General features: G+C 36.5%; 1 protein-coding gene across 4 annotated transcripts in view; it reads left to right on the plus strand.

Annotated features, from left to right (window-relative positions):
* RPS6KC1 (ribosomal protein S6 kinase C1) overlaps window positions 1-14,397 on the plus strand; it is a 176,036-nt gene extending 161,639 nt beyond the window's left edge. For 2 of the 4 annotated variants that reach the window (XM_088029087.1, XM_088029088.1), the window contains 3 exons: window positions 1,699-1,781; window positions 2,840-2,935; window positions 13,868-14,397. In XM_088029087.1, coding sequence (XP_087885213.1) covers window positions 1,699-1,781; window positions 2,840-2,935; window positions 13,868-13,984 — 296 coding nt within the window. In that variant the 3' untranslated portion in view covers window positions 13,985-14,397. The other 2 variants (XM_028125795.2, XM_028125796.2) reach the window with 1 other exon arrangement.
* The last annotated feature ends 587 nt before the right edge of the window (window positions 14,398-14,984 follow it).

The following is a 14,984-nucleotide window of genomic DNA, read 5'->3' on the forward strand; positions in this document are numbered from 1 at the left end:
ATATATACAATGTATATATAATTAAATCTCTATTGTTAGGTTTCAGTTTTTCTTTTTTTTTTTAAGATTTTATATATTTATTTGACAGAGAGAGACAAAGCAAGAGAGGGAACACAGGGGGAGTGGGAGAGGGAGAGGGAGAAGCAGGCTTCTCGTGGAGCAGGGAGCCCCATGCGGGGCTCGATCCCAGGACCCCGGGATCATGACCTGAGCCGAAGGCAGACGCTTAACAACTGAGCCACCCAGGTGCCCCAGGTCTCAGGTTTTCAAATAAGCTGCTACTTTATAAACGCACATGACTTTAGCAGGCTTAGGAGACTTTTGGGTATTCACACAGTAGTGTGGTTAAAAATCTATGTTTTCTTTTTACCACCTGGCTGAGAGCAGCCCGTTAAGAGAATGGAGGTTGTGATTTGGCCTAGAGCACATCCTGGGAGGAAAGACTGGGTGGGTGCTAGTGTGGAGGGTTGTAGTTCTTCACCGGCTGCTTGAGTTCCAGAAGAGGGTAGGTACCGGGATACGGAAGATGATACCGAGTAGGAGGAATTTCAGTATTTTCAGAGGAATGGCTCTGTTTTCTTTTTCTGGTCCACATGACCTTTGTTCCAAGGCTTAAAGCTCAGGCTGTTTTCTGACTTTTGTGGTTCTTCTATGCAGTAGATTTACAAAGTATTGGTTAAAAGGTTGGGCACTTGAGCACCACTTCAGTTATTTCGTTTCCGACCTAACTACTTAAAAACTTTTGAACGTTATTTTTATGAGTCGTGGGTTACCCTGCACCCAAGTATTAAGTGTGTTGTGTCAGCCAAATGGAAGTGAAAGGGTAGACAATGACAGGCTTAGTGACTAATCAAATGTCATTAGGAAAGGACAAGAAGGCATCAAATAGATGTAAGGGCTAAAAGCCTCAGAACTGGTAAAATGAGTGTTGCTGATTTGTGGAGAAACCTGGAAGATGACACCTGAAAACTCCTATTGCATTTCGGGAACTCGTGCTGGTGAAAGATACAGGGCTAATGCAGATAAAACTGTGACTTGTAGATATTCTAAACGCCCTTATCTTAGCCAGTAGTTTCAGTTAGGGCTTGAAACAACATATCCGTTTGTACTTCTACATATCGGAATGGGTAAATTTGCATTTCACATGCTCCTCCTTTGGTTGAAAACAATTGATTATATAGGAGAGGGATGGTATTATAAGTCAGGTTTTAGTTCTGCTGCTGATTTACTATATGACATTGGACAAGGCATTTCACCTCTCTGGCTTCTAATCTGTAATTAAAAGGATAATTACTGGTTTAAATAATTTTTGAAGTTCCTTCTGAACCTAGAGTCTTTATTTCTAAAACAAAAAATGACCCCTGAGGTAGTGGTTGGCTATACTTTCTTGAATTTGAAAAATTAAGCAAAATGCTGATCTGGTAGATTCCTATAACTTTTAAGTGTAGCTTCTTGAAGGTGTCCCTCTATCAACTGAAGAACAAATGTCTCAGTTTAATATATGACTGCATCAAAAAAAAAAATGCAACCACAGTAGGTGACCAAAGGGGATAAGTAACTTTCAGGAATTTTGAAAGCCCAGTAGTATTTAGTATATGCTCTCTCAGCATTAAAAAGGTCACCTTGCTAATACATGTTAATTTTGAAAGTTGAATTGACCTTTGGAATTTTAATATCAACCTTTTTTGGTGTGTTTAGAGGTTGGAGCAATCACAGAAGAAACAGAAGCCTGTGATTGGTGGAGTTTGGGTGCTGTCCTCTTTGAACTTCTCACTGGCAAGGTAAGCAGTGACCTGGACGTTTAATAAGTTTACCCAGATGCTACCTTGATTTCAAATTGAGAACATTTAACCTTTGCCTTTAGTTGTTAGATCAGAGACTAAATAAGAAAACCTTTGATTAAAAAAAAAAAAGGCAGAAAAATGCAAGTTTATCTAGATTCCAGATTTTTTTAAGAAGTATTACATTGGATAAATAATAAAATTCCATTATGTCATAATGTTAGCACATAGATATATGACTAAACATTCTTTTTCTTCATTTTCTGTGATTCAGTTTTAACAGCATTAAATCTGTAATGTTCATGTAAGGATGTATTAGAATTCTCTGGATGTTTTAAACATCTTGTTGGAAAGCAGGAGGGGATTCTCATTTTAGAAAATTAATGTAGATATAAAAGGTAACATTACGTTTTTTCTCAATACTGTAAATTTTTCCTGTCCTAGCTTAAGGACAGAATTTATACTCTCTCTGATCAATAACTTAAGTAAGATGTTTGAGGTTAATAGACTTTAGTAGAGTATTGTGCACATTGCCTCCTGGGAAGAAAACAGAGGAAATGAGCCATCCTACTTTTGTAAGTAGTCATCTACCTTGAATATGTAGATAATACTGAACTCTTAAGATTGTTGTGGATTATTACAGATCACCTACATGTACAATTAAATCATAAAGTGCTATAAATATATAAAGTGTTATTATTAACCAATTCTAAACTTAGAAGGTTTTTCAGAACATTAAAAATTCAAGATACCAAGTCCCTTTTTAGTTTCTGTGTGTAAGGTAAACTTTTCTATTATGAGCCATGCCCTGTATAACTAAGGGAAGAGGGCTGGCAGCATAAGCTTATGATGTGATTTTGGTGATTGCCTTCATTTCAGTTAGAAGTTCTGTAGGCTCGTGGTCCTTGGCCTGAATTGCTTAGGAGACATTGTGTTGATTAATACATCTCCAGTTAAGATGGTTGTTGAGCTTTCTATACTTGCTATCCATAAATCCTGTGATAGAACAGAATATGATGTTATTTGGGATAAGAAGTGTACCTGATTGATTATTTCAGACTCTGGTTGAGTGCCATCCAGCAGGAATAAATACTCACACTACTTTGAACATGCCAGAATGTGTCTCTGAAGAGGCTCGCTCACTCATACAACAGGTAATTTAATTGACCTCTACTGGCCAAGTATATCAGCCATGCAAATTAGCAGAGTCCATAGTTATAAAACCTTAAAGATAATTAGTTTGGGGCAAGAAAGACTCATTACTAATTACAAATTCAGAACTGATACTGTGTATGGTTAGGCTTCTGCTATTATTTAAATATTAGTGAGGTCAGAGAGAACAGTTAAAGCTTATTGGTGTTTAAGTCTTTTTTTTTTCCCCCCAAAATCCAGGCTAATGTTTCGTCAATTTCATATGTTTGTGTAGGTATGAGATTTAAGTATCGTTTTTAGCTTGTCTGGAGCTGCTCTATTTCTGCTATTACATTTTGTAACCATATTGTTTTCTTTTTTTTTTTTTTGACTGGATATTTTCAATCTTTAATTCATATTTAGAAACTTAGGAATAGGCTACTCAGGTTGCTGTGGAGAAAAGTAGTGTTGGAAAATCTTGCCAAGGACGCCTGGGTGGCTCAGTCATTAAGCGTCTGCCTTCGGCTCAGGTCATGATCCCAGGGTCCTGGGATCGAGCCCCGCATCGGGCTCCCTGCTCTGCTGGAGGGCTGCTTCTCCCTCTCCCACTCCCCCTGCTTGTGTTCCCTCTCTCGCTGTGTTTCTCTCTGTCAAATAAATAAATAAAATCTTAAAAAAAAAAAAAATCTTGCCAAGTTAGATTACTCCTAGCTTCATCCTTTGATGGAAGTTGAACATTGATGTCAGTTAGTGCATTTTCGGTGGCTTTAAAGAAAGAGACTATTGATAATTAAAGTTCAGTATCCCAAAGCTAGGCTTAGAACTCCAGTGAGCTTCTTAAATTGATTCCTCACTTTTAAAATGCTCCTCTAATTTTGAATAGTGAATTTTGGAGAGTGTACTGAGGGTTGTCAGCATTGGGGTATGATAGACTCACAGCAAATCAGCAGGGATTGTCAGACCTAGGATCCTTATAGTTTTAAGAGAAACATAAAGGGAAAAGGTGATTTGAAAAAGATCAATAATTAACATTTTTGTTTCATGAAACCTGAATTATTATTTTTTTTAAGAAAGGGGGAGGGGAGAATATACAAAGAAGAGAATTACCTAGTATTCTCTTGAAGAGTGATTTGGGTTCCATTCAACAAATATATGCACAAATATATGCAAGACATAGTGCTGTAAGCTGTGAGGGTGAGACTCACAAATCACTGTATCACGGACGGATTGGATCAAAGCTGTCCGAGGCTTAAAAACTACTCTGGCAAGTCAAGATAAGGAGGGGCTATAGTTGATGCAGTGATAGTATTAGGAAAGTTTTTGTGTAGTGGCTGTTATTTCGTGGAGCTCTAGAATTTTGGTGTGACAAGGTAGGATGTGGCGGAAATAGCTAGGTGGAATGAACAGCTTCAAAGAGGGAAGGAGTCCAAAAGACCCAAATTAGGAAATCAAAAGTTTGGTTTATCTGGAGTGGAGGAGTGAATACAGGAACGAGTAATAGTATTAGGTGGGCGTGGAAAGGTAAGTTGGAGTTCTCTTACGGGGCTCTGTTATGATCACCAGGGAAGAGTGATCATACTTGATTCAGTTAAAAAAAAAAGGATATTTGGAGTTCTTGTGCAGAAGAATGAAAGGATCAGATTTGTGCTTTAGGAAGATTAAAATTTCCCAGAGAATATAAACATAAAGAAACATAACCAGGTTGGAAATAATGAGATGAGAATACCCTTGAGCACTTTGCAAAAGGATTAAGAGGTAATACAAAGATATAGAACACGTTTCATTCTAATGGGAAAAAAACGACACTACTCATTTGATTTCATCTTATTTGTTGTGGCACAACAAGATAAATTCCAAGCATTTTTTGGTAAATAATTTGAGGAAGGCTAGCAAATGCTTTTTGTTTGTTTGTTTCCCTCCTTAAAGTCCTTATTATATAAAACTGAGTATAGAATTACCTACACAATTTATAAAGGTCCGTTGCTCCTGTCTTTATTAGAAATTATGTTATGAAGGAATCTTGGCTTAAAGTTTGTTAAATTCTCCGATACAGATACTTATATAGTAAATCAGCTTTCTGTCATTGGCCTGCCTAAGGAAACTACCACTCATGTTGAGGAAACATCATCAGGAAAGGGAAAAGGGGTCTTTTGGCATGATTAGCAATTTGTCATTTTGACTTTCCTCTTCCACTACCTCACAGGTCATAGGGGTCATTTTTTTAAAAATCACAAAATGATTTATATGGAAATAATTATTCTGCTTTGGGGAGATTTCCCCCTCTTTGGTCTTTCAGCTCCTTGCTTGCTTCCTAGATTTCATAATCCCCAGTACCCATGGTTCAGTCATCTCAGTCATGTGAATGGTCCTAAAGTAGACATAGTTACATTTTAAATGCAATTAAAGGAAAGATGCTTACATTTTACAAATCCTCAGAGCATGTATATTTGTACTTCACAAATTGTGACACAATTGTTTTGTTAGTTGAAAAATACTATAAGAAAAAGACCTTCAAAACAAATTTTTGTGTCTTCATTGCTCCCAGCTTTATTGCCTGAATATTATTCAGGAGAAGGGAGGTTGGCAGTGACTATTTTGGTTTTGTCACTGGCTGCTGACACATTTGCTTGAGCAATGGAATCTTTGTGTGGTCTCTCTTGAGGCCTGGTATAGTATTTAAAATGGCAGGATAAACAAGATAGTCATGGGTAAGACAATTATACTTTTGTCTGTAGATTTATATTTACAGATTTGTAGCAAAGTCCATGAACTAATTAAATTGACTTTAGTAAAAGTCAAAATAGGAACCTTTATTGGAATTTCATAATGAGGTCATGTTTTGGAAAGAATAGGGGTGGAAAAGCCAATTGTAACCCAGAAGAAAGAATTTTCTTTCTGTTCATATGTTTACTGAAATATTAAAAAATATGCTGTAGTTATATTTAATTCTTACCAATGTTTGATATTTTAAATTTATATTAAATTGTTTTATGCCTTCCACATTTCAGTCGGTTAGACATGAGTTGTCAGATTTTGAAAATGGATTTGATACATTTAGGATACTCTTACAACGTTTGTTTAATAATAGCAGCTTTTCACGTAACACCTTTTAGCAATATCTAGTATTAAAATTCTTTGAGCAGTTAGCTTTAATAAACAATAGTCATTTTGAATGCTAGATACAATAATTTCAAGTGAAAAGATTGAGTACAGTCTTTTGAAGTATATGCTTCATACCTCTTGTGTATTTGGTAATATTAAAGTGAAGTAGTAGATTCTTGGCATTTGCAAAAGATTACATACTCATGAAGCAGTATAGTGTTATGTTTAAGAGCATGGATTCTGGAGCCACAGTGCCTGAATTTCACATCTTATCTTTGCTACTTTCTACTTGTATGATCTTAAATAAGTTACTTAATTTCTCTGAGTCTCTGTTTTCTCATCTATAGAGAGAATAGAATAGTAGCTACTCATAGAGTTGTTGAGAATTAAATTAATTAAACTATGCTATGCACTTAGAATAATGCCTGGCACACAGTGAGTGTCACATAAATGTTTTATATCATTATTATTGATAGGGTAATACTGAAGGTTCATAATACATAGTAATTTGTATTTGATGAAGCATGTGTTGAATTACAGGGTTGCTAATGTAAGGGTGAGGCAACTGCTGGTGATACAGGTGAAAAGGTCAGAAAAAGTAGTGGACTGGCACATAATAGGAAATCAATTGATATTTTTCATACAAATAATTGAATTAATGAATCATAAATGAAAAAAACAGAAATAAAGGTAAAAAGAGAAGAAACAGAAGTTTTGGTTGAATACATAGAAACATTAATGTAAAGAAATAATTTAAATACTTACTATGAGAATATTCTCAAATTTGAATGGCTGTATAGTCATATAAGGAAGTTGGCAAATTCTCTCTTGAGAAAGGAAGTTATAACATTGGACAGAGTTGGCAAAAACAACCATCTCAATGCTTTGGAAATTGATCAAAGGGATACAACAATCTGAAAAGTGTTTATACTTGAAAAACAGCCAAACTTTGGGAAAGAAGAGTGGGACTCTGTGGCAGTTTTGCCTGGGCTGCTCCCATTCTCTTTTCTCTGCTTGGTCAGGTGTGCAGTTTCTTCCAGATTGAAGCAGGCTGTGAGGACCAACCCTGAGGTTGCATGCCTGTGGATAGGAGCAGGGAACGATCCCTGTTGAAAGTAAAAACCAGGGGAGATTTGTAAGTGGCCTACATTTTTAATGTGTTCTCCTACGCATCGGCAGAGGACAGAAGCTTTAGGGGCTGAGGTTTAATATAACCTCTTTTCAGTCACAGATTGACCACTATGCTATGCACACACAGGGTGATCCCTAGGAAGTGAAGCTCAAAAATAAAAACAAGGAGAAAAGCATGGGCAGAGAGAGCAACAGTTGCTTGTTACAAAGTGGTGGGAGGAGCGGATTACAGATCTAGCTGAGATCCTGTGCCAAACCAAGAACAGACCAACCAACAGCAATGATAACTGTCTTCTTGGGGAAGAAAGTTGGACTCTAGAGTTGCTAAAATGTCCTCCAAAATATCCTGTTTTCAGCAAATATTATATGATATACACAGAAACAAAAAAATGTGATTCATATGCAGGGAAGAAAGCAGTCAGTAGAAATTGACTCTGAATGTCCCCAGGTTGAATTAAACAGACTTCAAAGTGGTTATTATAAATATGTTCAAAGAACTAAAAGGAAACCATGTCTAAAGAATTAAAGGAAAGTATGACAACAGTGAATCAGCAAATAGAAATTCTCAATGAGATATAAATTATATTTTTTAAAAAAGAACCAAATAGAAATTCTCAAGTTGAAAAATACAGTAATAACAATAATTATTGTTTCAATAATTGAAATTCACTAGGGGGAAAATTGATTAGAGCATCTCAACAGCAAATTTGAGATACATGAGGGAAGAATCAATAAACTTGAAGATAGAATGATAGAAATGAACAAATCTGGGGGAGTGGGGAGGACCAGAAAAAAGAAAAATGAACAGGGCTACACAAACCTGTAAGATAATATCAAATGTACCAGCGAGTCCCAGAAAAGGAAAGGGAGAAAGGGGGAGCAAAAGTATTTGAAAAAGTAATGGCTAAAAAACACCCTAAATGTGATGAAAAACATTGATAGGCATCCAAGAAGCTCAATGGACTTTAATTAGGAAAATACACCCAGTCATATTGTTGAAAAACAAAAACAAAGAGGAAAATCTTGAAAGCAGCAAAAGAAAAACCACTCACTTTATACAAGGAAACCTTAATGTCTGACTTCTCATCAAAAACATTGGAAGACAGTACACACTTTCAGCTATAAAATAAATAAGTCACGGAGATGAAAAGTACCCATAGGGAATGTAGTCAGTAATATTGTAACAACACTGTGTGGTGACAAATGGTGATTATACATACTGTGGTAAGCACTGAGTAAAGCACAGATTGTTGCATCAATACGTTGTACACCTGAAACTAATATAATATTGTATGTCAATTATACTTCAATAATAATGATAAATAATAATACCAATAGAAGACAGAAGACAGTGAAATAACATATTCAAAGTGCCGAAAGGAAGTTAACTTTCAACCAAGAATTCTATATCCAGCAAAAGAATCCTTCGAAAATGAAGATGAAATAGGGGCACCTGGGTGGCTCAGTCGTGAAGCGTCTGCCTTTGGCTCGGGTCATGATCTCAGGGTCCTGAGATCAAGCCCCGCATTTGGCTCTCTGCTCAGCGGAGAGCCTCCTTCTCCCTCTCCCACTCCCCCTGCATGTGTTCCCTCTCTCGCTGTGTCTCTGTCAAATAAATAAAATCTTAATAAATAAATAAATAAATAAATAAATAAATAAAAGGATGGTCTGAAAAAAAAAATGAAGATGAAATAAAGAAATTCCTGAGTAAAGACTGAGAGAATTCATTGCTAGACTTGCCTTACAAGAAATAATTCAGGAAGTCTTTCAGGCTGAAAGGAAATGATACCACATGGTAACTTGAATCTGTAGGAGGAAATGAAGAGCACTGGAATGGTAGAATATGAGTCCATGAAAAAGACAACGAAAAAGACTATTTTTTCCCTCATTTTTCTTCTCAACTTCTTTTAAAAGACATAGATTGTTTGAAACTAATTATAACATGCTGTTGAGTTTATAACATACAAATGTAATATATTACATATATGACAGTAATAGACAAAAGGCAGAAGGAATGGAGCTATCATAGAGCAGAGTTTCTACATTTCACTGGAATTAAGTGAGTCTTAATCTGAAGTAGATTGTGATAAATTTTATTTTTTTTTAGAGAAGGGAGGGAGAGGGAGAGAGAGAGAATCCCAAGCAGGCTCCATGCCCAGTGTGCAGAGCCCGATGTGGGGCTTGATCCTATAACCCCAAGATCATGACCTGAGTCGAAATCAAGAGTCAGACGCTCAACCGACATAACCATAAGAGAGCTGAAGTGGCTATACTAAATTCCTGACAAAATAGATGTGAAGGCAGGAGACTTACTAGAAACTAAGATATTTCATAGTGATAAAGGGTCAGTACATAGAAAGATATAACAATAAATGGATATGCTCTAATAACAGCCTCTATACATATGAAGCAAAGTCTGACTGAATTGAAGGGAAAATAGATAATCCAATAATAATAAATGGGGGCTTCAATACCTCATTCTTGATAAATGATAGAAAATCAGCAAGGATACTGAGAAGACTTCAACAACATTATCCAACATCTCTGACATATATGGAACAATGATTGCAGAATACATTCTTATCACATGTACATGGAACATTCTCCAAGATAGACCACATGCTATACCACAAACAAGCTTCAATATTAAAGGGGGATTAAAATCATACAACATATTCTAATCATAACAATTTAATTAGAAATCAGAAAGAGATCTGGTGAGTCTACAAATATTTGGAAATTAAACAGCACACTTCTGCATAGCCTATGAATCTCAAAGAAGAGGTTTCAAGAGAATCTAGAAAGTATTTTTAATGGAATGAAAACACAAAATATATCAAAATTTATCAGCTGCAGCTAAATCAGTTATTGAGGAAATTTATGGCTTATAAACACCTATATCAGAAAAGAAGAGAGGTCTTGAATGAAAATCTCACCTTGAACCTTGGGAAACTAGAAAATTACTAAAACATTCTTGTGTTATTAGAGCAAAGATAGGCATATAGATCAATGGGTTGGAATTGAGTCTCCAGAAATAAACCCTTATATTTATGGTCAGTTGATTTTCAATAAAGGTGCTGAGAGAATTTGATGGTGAAAAAATAGTCTTTTCAACAAATGGTGCTGGGAAAATCAAATAAGTCACATGCTAAAACCAAAATGAACTAAGACCCTTACTTCATACCATATTCAAAAATTAACTCAAAATAGCTCTTAGACTTATATAGATGGGAGCTAAAACTAAAAATTGTAGAAACCATAGGAGAAAATCTTCTTGACAGGTTAGGCAAAGAGTTATTAGATATGACACCAGAAACATCCATAAAAGAAAACAGTTGATAATGTGGGCCTCATTGAAATTAAAAACTTTTATACTTCAAAAGATATCAGTAAGAAAATGAAAAGACAAGCCACAGAGTGGGAGAAAATATTTCAAATCGTGTAACTAATAGGGACTTGTATTCAGAATGTATAGAGAACTCTTATAGGGGCACCTGGCTGGCTAGGTTGGTAGAGCGTACGATTGTTGATCTTGGGGTTGTAAATTCGAGCCCCACATTGGGTGTAGGGATTACCTAAAATCAAGTCTTAAAAAAAAAAAAGAATTCTTGTAACTCAATAAATAGACAATTCAGTATAAAAATGGGCAAAGATCCACAAAGGAAGCCTTACCATGAAAAGATGCTCACCGCCATTACTCACTAGGGAATACAAATTAAAATCATAATAAGATGCCACTAATACCCACTGAAAGGCCTGTAATCAAAAGATAGTATCAAGTATTGGTGAGGATGTAGAAAAACTGGAACTCTCATACATTGCTGGTGGGAATGTAAAATGGTGCAGCTACTTTAAAAAGGTCTGGCAGTTTCTTAAGCTAAACATAAATTTGCCACATGACCCAGCAGTTCACTGCTAGAAATGTCCTTGAGAGAAATGAAGACATATGTTTACACAAAGACATATATGTGAATATTAATAGCAGTATTACTCATTATGGCCTCAACCTGGAAAGACTACAGGCCTATTAACTGGTGAGTAGATTAACAAAATGTGTTCTATCTAAAAATTGGAATGCTATTCAGAAATAAAAGGTAACAGGCTGTTGATACCTGCTACAACATGGATGAATCTGAAAAACATTATGCTAAGTAAAAGAAGGCAACTACAAAAGGCAACATATTTTATGAGTCCATTTACATGAAATATCTAGAAAGGTCACATTTATTGAGACTAAAAGCAGATCACTGTTTGCCTAGGGCTGGGGATGGAAGTGAGGATTAAGGCAAACAGTGTGAGGAAACTTTTTAAGGTGATCACAGTGTTCTGAAACTGGATTGTGTGATGGTTGCACAACTTTTTACATTTATTAAGAATCACTGAATTGGGGGCGCCTGGGTGGCTTAGTCGTTAAGCGTCTGCCTTCGGCTCAGGTCATGATCCCAGGGTCCTGGGATTGAGCCTCGCATTGGGTTCCATGCTCCGCGGGAAGCCTGCTTCTCCCTCTCCCACTCTCCCTGCTTGTGTTCCCTCTCTCACTGTGTCTCTCGCTGTCAAATAAATAAAATCTTAAAAAAAAAAAAAAAGAATCACTGAATTGTACACTTACACCAGATGAATTTTATGCTATATAAATTATCCCTTAGTAAAGCTGTTAAAACAAAACATGAGGATGCACGAATGTCTCAAGACACATTTTTTCAGCATGCCCATGAAAGAAGTAACTGGATGTCTCAGATTTTGGCTCAATATCTAATTAATGTCACAATGTGCTTTGGAATAAGAAATTGATAGGTGTAACTGTCCTATTACGAGTTTGAGAGAACCAAAGTGAATTACTCAAAGTCATGTTTCAAATCAGTTGAAAAGCCATAAACTCAGATATCCCCCACCACCCCACAGCTACAGTGGTATAAGACATAGCTCCCTTTCAAGGAAATCTCATCGGTTGGCTATTAATCAAGTCCATTGTCACTAGAGTTGAATCGAGCAGTTCTTTCCTTTCATATATTTTTGTTTTCCTTTGATTCACCACTTGGATTCCTATTACTCACTAAATCCTTCCTTTGTAGCTCTTGCAGTTCAACCCTGTGGAGCGTCTTGGTGCTGGAGTTGCTGGTGTTGAAGATATCAAATCTCATCCATTTTTTACCCCTGTGGATTGGGCAGAACTGATGAGATGAGCATAAGCCAGGGTTATCAGCACACATTCCGACCTTCTCTGTGACAGGCATCTCCAGCACGGAGGCAGCCCTGCCTCACACTCACCGATGGAGCACCGAGACATTGGAATAAAGACCTTTAGAGGAAATAGGGGAAGAAAAAGGCTGAAAGAGAAAAGTTTCTTTACCATTACTCTCTGGACAAGATATTGGCTACATTTGCAAGGGGCATTTATGTGCAAACCTTTAAATAAGGTGTGATCTTTATTTTATCTGCATTTAGTGTTGCAGATGAGTTGTAAACCCAACTGAAAGAGGAATGCCCTTCAAGAACTTCCTCTGAAAGCTCCAAGTGTACATTTAAGTGTTACTTGAAAGGAGGACCTTTACATGGCAGCTAATAGTGCTTTCTGCTAAGCAAGATTGGTTTATATTATCATAATTAATATTTGCTGAATAATACACTAAAAGTGCTTCATGAATAGTGTCATCTATGGAGCTTAAAAATTGAGGAAAAAAGAATATATACATCATGTCTGATAGAAAACATCTGCCACGATGCTATATAATTAATGTATGCTGAATGTGGTTCCATATTATTTCATACTTTCAGAAGTCCACTGAGAAGAAAACGCTCACGTTGCCAACCTCGTATACTTTGTTGGTTGGTACTGCTTAGGAAGGGTTCATAGAAACACTCACCGTCTCTCTTCAACTTTATCTTTCTGCTCCCTATACCTGTTGCCTGTTCTCTCATATTCTGTTCCCTCTTCCTCCACTCGTACATACGCAACAAAAAGGGAAGGGAGTATTTATTTCCCAAATTGTATCACCTTAATAAGGACTAAGAAATCATGATTATAAAATAAATGTAATAAAAACTGAAATCTCTCCTTCATTTATTTGCTTAAGTTTTTTGCTTTGTTTTATTTTAGAAAGGCCTCTCTTTCTTTCATCTTGGAATTTTAGCAATTACTGCTGCTTCTTATGCTTAACTTCATTTTAGGGTTTTGGTTTGGTGTAGTAAGAACCAAAGGATCTCATCTAAATGGAATTGGATGGCAATCCTTTTTTATTACTTAGTGACGGGATTTCCAGATCTGACCTCCTAATTTACTTGACATGATATAGAAAGAATATGAGCGTTTACACCTCTCCAGACATTTGTTATTTGTTATTTCTGTGTGTTGCTAAGATAGCTCCTGCATTTGTGCCTTGTTTATAATAATTTACAAATGTTTCTAAAACATTAATGTCTGTTTTTAAAACTTTATCCAATGAAGAAAGAATAAGTCACTTTTTCGGAGTTAGGAGCCATCAGAAATAATGAAGGTTTTCCATATATTTTAATCCTTTAAGTTTTGAGATCATACGGGAGCCCCTTCCTTCTCCAAGAGCATCTCTACAGCTTCCATCTGCCGTGAGCTAGGTCCTCCCATCAAAGTAAATGGAAGCAGAAAATGCTTTAGTGAAACAAAGGAAATGTGCAAGCATTTTTTTCTTTTTCTATTTTCCTACTTCCCCCTTTTCCTTCTGGTTCCCTTATAACCTGAACCTCAGATGAAGGACTGCAACAACACCAGGATGGGGAGCAGGTCACCAGGATCAAAGCACAATCAAGATGACATCACTCCCTGGAACTGGGTTTCAACTCACCAGCCCTCCCTGGCCTCATAACAGGAACTCGTGCAGGTGAGACTAAAGAATGACTTCCTGTGTAGGACCAGTAGGAAATCTGCAAGTACTTAGAGCTACCCGTGGCAGAGCTTCCTTCCAGAAATGCCCTATGACATGAAAGTAGGCCTTCACAGCTAAGGTGAAGCTCCCAGCCCTACCACGTGATTTTGGTTCCTTGGATTCAGGACGGTCATGTCGACAGATGGCTGCTGCGTCAGTGTGTTGACCGGTCCGTTGCTTCAGTTCCCTCTTTCTCTCTCTATGTCTGGTTGGAACTTAATGTAAATACGTCATCTGTAATCATGGTGGACATGAATTATTACAGTGAGGAACACATAGGACATGGCTTTGGGGTGACAGACCCAAGTCTGTTTTTATATGATGATGTATATTAAAATATTAGTATTTCTAATGCTCTGGGTGATCCTGCTTTTTTGTTTGTTGTTTTTAATTTTTATTTTTTTTGAGCATATGGCCTATAGGTCCAAACATAACTTGCCACTTTATATTTTTCATGTGATTTTCTTATTGAAGTAAAACATACATAACATAAAATTGACCATATAACCACTTTTCAGTATACAGTTTATTGGCATTGAGTACATTCCCATTTTTATCCAACCATCACCTTTCCATTATCCCAAATTGAAAGTCTGCACCCATTAAACAATAACTTCCCATATTCTCCTTCCTCCCAGCATGTAGTAACCACTCTTCTACTTTCTGTCTCTATGAATTTGACTCTTCTAGGTCTCTCATATAAGTGGAATCCTATAATATTTGTCCTTTTGTGTCTGGCTTATTTCACTTAATGTAATGTTTTCAAGGTTCATCCATACTGTAGCATATATCAGAATTTAATTCCTTTTTAAAGGCTGGATAATATTCCACTGTATGTAGAGACCCCATTTTGTTTAGCCATTCATCTGTCATTGGACATTTGGGTGTTTCCTACCTTTTGGTTGTTATGAACATGGATGTATAAACATCTGTTCAAGTC

This window comes from Eumetopias jubatus, unplaced genomic scaffold (assembly GCF_037043125.1).
Source record: "Eumetopias jubatus isolate StellerSeaLion01/CBP00866 unplaced genomic scaffold, mEumJub1_p1.0 scaffold_12, whole genome shotgun sequence".
NCBI classification, from domain to species: domain Eukaryota; kingdom Metazoa; phylum Chordata; class Mammalia; order Carnivora; family Otariidae; genus Eumetopias; species Eumetopias jubatus.